The sequence below is a fragment of the Fundulus heteroclitus genome, unplaced genomic scaffold, assembly GCF_011125445.2.
Source record: "Fundulus heteroclitus isolate FHET01 unplaced genomic scaffold, MU-UCD_Fhet_4.1 scaffold_658, whole genome shotgun sequence".
Taxonomy (NCBI): domain Eukaryota; kingdom Metazoa; phylum Chordata; class Actinopteri; order Cyprinodontiformes; family Fundulidae; genus Fundulus; species Fundulus heteroclitus.
In genome coordinates, this window is record NW_023397097.1 from 15,635 (window position 1) to 22,814 (window position 7,180).

Consider the following 7,180-nt stretch of genomic DNA (forward strand, 5'->3'; position numbering starts at 1 on the left):
GAGGGTTCTCTCTGGGTACTCTGGCTTTCTCCCACAGTCCAAAAACATGACTGTTAGGTTAGTTGGCTTCTCTAAATTGTCCTTAGGTGTGAATGGTTGTTTGTCTCTCTGTGTTGCCCTGCAACAGACTGGCAACCTGTCCAGGGTGTACCCTGCCTCTCACCCAGTGAACACTGGAGATAGGCACCAGTGACCCCATGAGGGATTAAGCAGTTTGGAAAATGGATGGATTTGTACTCATTATTGTTTACTGTATTCCCAGGTAGGTTAGTTACCTCTTTCCAATCGACATTGGATGCACTGGCATCTTTTTATTTACAAGGCATTACTACGACTACTTCCTCCTTATTTGATTTCCCTTATTTATCAAAAGCCTATAAGTTTGTATCACCTGCGCTCAGGTGACTGAAGAAACGTAGAAAATATGAGTTTCTACAGCGCCTAATTTCCTCTTAGAAATAATTTCATGTTGTAGGATTAAATAGAGTTGAAAAGTTATGCAAAAAAAAGAAGATGTTTAGTGACTGAGGCAGTGGATCTGTGCATAGCTTAGCTGTTGGATTCTGTCATTAGGAAATTTAAATTTGGCGCATTATTCTTTTCATAATTTACATAAGAAAAAAGAAAATACCAACAAGAAATGGAACGAACTGGCCAGACCAAACCTACTTTTTATTTCTAAAATGTAAAAATAACAACAGCAACACCAACAAAAATCACAGCCAAATGAGAGACAAAACACTGAACAAATTTGTAATATTTTCAAAGCCTTCACACCGTGTGTTACTTCATTCTGACGTTACTGGCCATAAATGGTAACAAGCAGTTTTTTCTCTCACAAGTATACAATAAAAACACATTTATTTTAATGTATGACCAAGCTCATAGAAATTTTGTATGGCCTACACGTATGTGTCGTTTCTTTTTTTCTTTTTATCTCTGTTTTGTTGTGAAACATTGTTACCGCCCGCAGAAGAAACAGCGCCCCCTACGGTCACAGTATGCGATAAGCAGGTACTTGTCTTGGAATATGATCAAATTGAGGACTCTCTTTTGTGCTTTTTGTAAAGAAAATAACACTGTTATTTATTTCTACTTGTCACTTCTGATCATGTAAAATAAAACTCTATGGTTTTCTCTCTCATTTGTTATATTCTTAAGAGAGAAACATCTTTTTAGCCATAAATAAGTGTGCTGGGTCTGAAGGCAGCAGTCTGATAGCTTTATTTTGAAAGTTCTCAGCGGATGCTTCCCCGCATGGCGCACGCTTGGCTCCACTCTGATGGAGGCAGATTGTGTGTGTGTGAGAGAGAGAGAGGGTTTGATCGGCGTTCTGACTGCGTGTAGCGCAGACGGAATACTGAGGCGGCCCCTGCGGTGCGAGAAAACCGCTTCATTCGGCTCCAAAGAGGATTTTAAATAAGGGGTTCGGGTTCGCGGCTAAGGATCGCGGATCTCTGTTCCATTTCTATCCCCTGCTGCGGGATGAGACGCTGAGGACAGGGACGGGAGCACCGCTGGAAGGAGCCGCGTTGAGCTCGGCAACAAAGAGCGCGCAGGGAGGTTGCTGCTGCTGCCCGCTGAGGACGCGTCAAGTTATTCCCAACAAGCACAAAGTCGTCCTTTCCTCGCCATGCCGCTGCGCAGGCTGCTCCGCGCCGCTTTCCCTTTGCTGCCGCTCCTCCTGCCGGCGATCCTCAGGGCAAACGCTCAGTACGGCGGCGGGGAGCGAGGAATGTCTATCCCGGAGCACGGCTTCTGCCAGCCCATCTCCATCCCGCTGTGCACGGACATCGCCTACAACGAGACCATCATGCCCAACCTGCTGGGCCACACCAGCCAGGACGACGCGGGCCTGGAGGTGCACCAGTTCTACCCGCTGGTGAAGGTGCAGTGCTCGCCGGACTTAAAGTTCTTCCTCTGCTCCATGTACGCGCCCGTGTGCACGGTGCTGGAGCAGGCGCTGCCGCCCTGCCGCTCGCTGTGCAACCGCGCGCGGCAGGGCTGCGAGGCGCTCATGAACAAGTTCGGCTTCCAGTGGCCCGACAGCCTCGCGTGCGAGAAGTTCCCGGTGCACGGCGCCGAGGAGCTGTGCGTGGGCCAGAACATGACGGAACACGCGGAGCCCGAGAGGCCCGGAGGAGCCCACCCCACCAAGCACCTCCCGCCCGAGACCACGCACGGCCAGTTCCGGTGCCCGGCCTCGCTCACCGTGCCCCCCTACCTGAACTACCGCTTCCTCGGCCAGGAGAACTGCGGCGCGCCGTGCGAGCTGAAGAAGTCCCACGGAATGATGTACTTCAGCGAGGAGGAGCTGAAATTCGCGCGGATATGGATCGGGATCTGGTCCATCCTGTGTTGCGCTTCCACGCTGTTCACGGTGCTGACCTACCTGGTGGATATGAAGCGCTTCAGCTACCCGGAGCGGCCCATAGTCTTCCTCTCCGGCTGCTACACCATGGTGTCCGTCGCCTACATTGCTGGATTCCTGCTGGAAGACAAGGTGGTTTGCAACGACCGCTTCGACAACGACATGAGGACCGTGGTGCAGGGCACCAAGAAGGAGGGCTGCACCATCCTCTTCATGATGCTCTACTTCTTCAGCATGGCCAGCTCCATCTGGTGGGTCATCCTGGCCCTCACCTGGTTCCTGGCCGCGGGGATGAAGTGGGGCCACGAAGCCATCGAGGCTAACTCCCAGTACTTCCACCTGGCGGCCTGGGCCGTTCCCGCCATAAAGACCATCACCATCCTGGCGGTGGGTCAGGTGGACGGCGACGTGCTCAGCGGGGTCTGCTTCGTGGGCATCAACAGCGTGGACGCCCTGCGCGGCTTCGTCCTGGCGCCGCTCTTCGTCTACCTGTTCATCGGCACCTCCTTCCTCCTGGCCGGGTTCGTGTCCCTCTTCCGCATCCGGACCATCATGAAGCACGACGGCACCAAGACGGAGAAGCTGGAGAAGCTGATGGTGCGCATCGGGATCTTCAGCGTGCTCTACACGGTGCCGGCCACCATCGTCATCGCCTGCTACTTCTACGAGCAGGCCTTCCGCGAGCGGTGGGAGAAGACGTGGGTCAGCCGGTCGTGCAAGACGTACGCCGTGCCGTGTCCCGTCCAGAGCCAGCGCGACATGAGCCCGGACTTCACCGTCTTCATGATCAAATACCTCATGACTCTCATAGTGGGCATCACGTCTGGCTTCTGGATCTGGTCCGGTAAGACGCTGAACTCATGGAGGAGGTTTTACACGAGACTGGCCAACAGCAAGCAGGGGGAAACCACCGTGTGACCCGCTCTGCCTCACCCGCTCATCCCCTCTCAGTATTTGTCCTCTTTTGAAATATGTCTGGACCCACCAGAGACCTTCACTCTGTTTTATTGTACATATACGTTTGTGAGATTTAAAAAATATATATATATAAATATATATTTGTATTTAAAGGCAAAAAAAAGCAGTCCTTAAAAAAAAAAATCCATCTTTTTCATGTTTGGAAACGAATCTAAAAATCACAAAGAGCCAGCTGACCGTTCTGAGGAACCCTGATGTCTCGTGACCTGACTTACTGTGGACCCCCGCTGGGAGCCCTTCACACGCGGGGCTTGTGTGGGACTGGTGAGCGCAGGGTCGACGCTAAACACACAATCCCGTGAAAACCCAAGTGCTTCCTCGTGGCCGCCCCTCAGCCAGCCCAACCCTGAGCCTGAGGAGGCGAGCCGCGGCTCCTGGAGGCTTCACGCCGGCCGCGTAGGGCTGCAGGCGCGGCGTGAATGTGAGTCACAGAGACGGACGCTTCTGGACCGTGTGTGTAACGGGCCTTCACAGACGTAACATTCCTCTCGGAAAAGGAGAAAAAAAAAGGCACACATTCTCATGCAAATGGAGCAGGGTTAGTGCTGCAGCGCTCCAGCTCTCAGCCAGCGTGGCGCTGTTTGGTTGGATTTCTCCTGTTTTCAGTGTTCTTCTTCTTTTTTTTCTTTTTTTATATACTTGATGTTCTTGTGCTTGATTTCTTTAGTTGTCCTGTTGTTCGATCACACGGAGATTTTCCTAATAAGTGCCAAATGCCTTCCTCTGTGAAGATCCAGCAGTAGCAGGAGAAACCGCAGCGACACTAAAAGAAGGGGACATTTGACTAGAAATAGTTCAGGAAAAAAAACAGAGCCCTCTATGTAGGAGTTTTGATGCAGATTAGAATGGTTCTAAGGTTTTTAATGCTAAATAAAACTATACGGTTCTCTATTGTGAGTAGCACAGCTACGTTAAAGGTAAGCTGAGACTGGTCAGTTCAGCAGGGTCCACCTTTTCCAACCACTTTGGTCGCTTTGTGCCCGACTGCTTCTGCTTTTCAAACGGTGCCATTTCCTGTTGGACGTTCTGCAGCCGTCCGTTTTGATATAAAACAGGAGATGTGGTGAAATGTCCTGATCAGAGGTCAGCAGATGACCTATTCAGCTTTCAGTGCCGAATGGGCATCAGAATCAAACTAAATTGGACTAAAGGAACGTTTTCAGATAATTATATATGAGATAAAAGCACATAAATCTCCAATAATTCTGTGACCTCTAGAAGGTTACTGGGGACAAAGCGGCCTGTCTGCAGGTATGAAGTCGAATCAGGAAGGAAAATGAGGCATTAATTCACTAAAACCATTTAATTAATAATTTCATAACTATAAAAAAAGAAAACCACCCGATCTTCCAAAATTGTAGATCGTTTATTCTACAGGGATGGAAACCGAAGCATGACTCAGAATCAGAACAACGTTAAACCGTTCATAGGCTTCAGTGAAATAAGAAAATAAAGTCAAAAAGCAGCACAACCTCAACGTTGCTCTGAAGAGCTGCAAAAATGGCCAAATTATTATTATTATTCAGTTTTCACACAACCTCAGCAGGGCATCTAAAAGATTAATACAGACTGGTTTCAGAATAATGTTGCATTTTTAAAGCACAAGCGAAAACCAGCCACTTTTTTCAGGACTTTATAGCTTTCGTAGTCTTTTTAGCCCTTTATTTGATGTGAAAATAGGCAAAGATAATAACTGGTGGTTTAATTGTTATCTGAGGCAAAAAAAAAAAAAAAAAAGTTGGATTTGCAGAATGATTAATGCAGCTCGCTGTGCAGGTGTGATCAGCATGAAAAGCCGTATTTTTTTTTTGTAAGGGAGAAGATGTTTTGTAAAGTCATTCAGGTTTGCGAAGAAAACAAAAGGCAGCAGACTCCCTGTTTTATTCTGGCCACGCGTCAGACGGACCCAGACCCCAGGATCCTCCACCGCCATCCGCTCTGAGAGGACGTTCTGCCGGGTGATGGGATCCAGATGTCCGAGGGGCGATGGCTGTCCGCCGCTGACCCTCGGCTCTGTCTGCAGTGACTGGGGCGGGGGCCCGTCTCATTAATATGTACTATTGTTCTCCACTTGGAAGTTGAATGTTTGTGTTGGGAGGGGAGGGCTGATTGTGGCCAACATGGCTGCGCTGTAGGACTGAGGAGCAGCCGCTGCAGAAAGGAGGCCTTGTGATGGAGGAGCAGAGAGAGCGGGGCGGCTGCTCTCTGCGCTGCCCCGCTCTCTCTCTCTCTCTCTCTCTCTCTTTCTCTCTCTCTCTCTCTCTCTCTCTCTCTCTCTCTCTCTCTCTCTCTCACACATTTCAGGACTGTGCCCCCCCCCCCCCTCCTCGTCGGATCCTCTTCCACATGGTGCTTCCCATTCCTAACACTTCTTTTATTGTGTGACGTGTCTACAGTTGTCACAGCTTTGAAGTCATTTCTTTACCTTTGCTATGAAGAGAACATTTTATATTTATAGAAAAGATTCTTATATAAACACACGCGACATTGATTTGTTTATGAGAATAAAAACAAACTCACCAATGCAACAGATGAGCTTTTGTCACATGTCTTTTTCTTCTCTCCAAATAGGACAGAAGTGGGCCCTACACATGCATTTCATGTATAAAGGGGGGGGGGGGGAGCATTCACATGATCTTTGGAAATTTCTAACGTGCGTGCTCACTTTAAAACTGTGGGAGGGAGGGAGGAGGGGGAAGGGAGCTCGGCTCTGAAGATTCTCTCAGATGAAGCTAATATGTGGCTTCTACCAGCCGAGCTCAGCGAGCGTTCTCGGCGTTTTCCTCGCCGAGCAACAGCACGGAGAAGGAAATTGTTTTCATGAAAGAATGCAGCGATGTGCTGCTGAACCACGCACCGACTGCACACAGCCAATACTGGAATTCATTGCTTTTAAGGGGATGCACCACAGGCCAAATTCCTTCTCGTCCTAGATGTTGGTCCGATTGAATTTCTTCACAGGGCAACCTGAAAAGCTACTTCTTTGTGATGTAAAACAACACAACGTGCTCCATTTCATGCAGCCAACAGTTAACCAGCTTGTTGCACCGAGGCTGGCTGACAGCGTAGACGTCGTTGTGTGCTGAGAAGCTGCTCTGCCTGGAGTCTGCTTCTCCAGACAGGAGGCCATGGTTCATACAGTGAGAGTTAGCAGGGCCGGCACCGTGGAGCTTTTCAGGGATTTACATACGGGCAGCCCATGTGTTCCCTCATTTAAACGGCCTCGCTTACCAAGATCTTATCGTAGAGGTTTTACAAGCGGTGATGTCACGTTCATTTGAATTGGGATTAATGAGAGATTGACTTTTAACAGATGATGTGTGCACAGAGGTGGAATTTGAGCGTGTTACAGCAACCAGAAACGGGAAGAGGCAGCTGGAATAAAGTGAGCTGCGTGTGTTTACACACCATGCCGCCCCTCTCTGTTCCTCTACATGATCAGGGATGAATGACTCAAACAGGAAACACTAGATTTCCTCAGAAAAACAATAGTAGGTGTCAGTTAATCTCTGCCGGGGAATTCTTACTCTTGTTTTGACGACCTGCTTAAATGTAGTCTTGTATAAGATACTTATAGTCTGGCATAGCAACATGTGGTTATATGACTCCAGTAAATAACATTTATCAGCAGGAGGTTATTTAGAGGTACTTTGGTTTTACTTGCAGTCATAATGTCATATTTCAGAAGAATCTACTGGCTCAGGGTTCAGAACTAAAAATACATATAGGCTTTCATATGAAATTACAGATTATGTTTGAGTGTTTTTAGGAAGATTTATCTTCATCAATTGTGGAAATTCTGAGCAACAACAAACAATTAACTCTGCATGA

The 7,180-nt window shown here is 48.5% G+C and overlaps 1 protein-coding gene across 1 annotated transcript; it reads left to right on the plus strand.

Moving 5' to 3' along the window:
• Positions 1–1,286: 1,286 nt before the first annotated feature.
• LOC118556359 (frizzled-1-like) lies at positions 1,287–5,884 on the plus strand. Its single transcript, XM_036133658.1, has one exon. The coding sequence runs from the start codon at positions 1,634–1,636 to the stop codon at positions 3,287–3,289; it is 1,656 nt and encodes a 551-aa protein (XP_035989551.1). The 5' UTR covers positions 1,287–1,633; the 3' UTR covers positions 3,290–5,884.
• Positions 5,885–7,180: the final 1,296 nt, after the last annotated feature.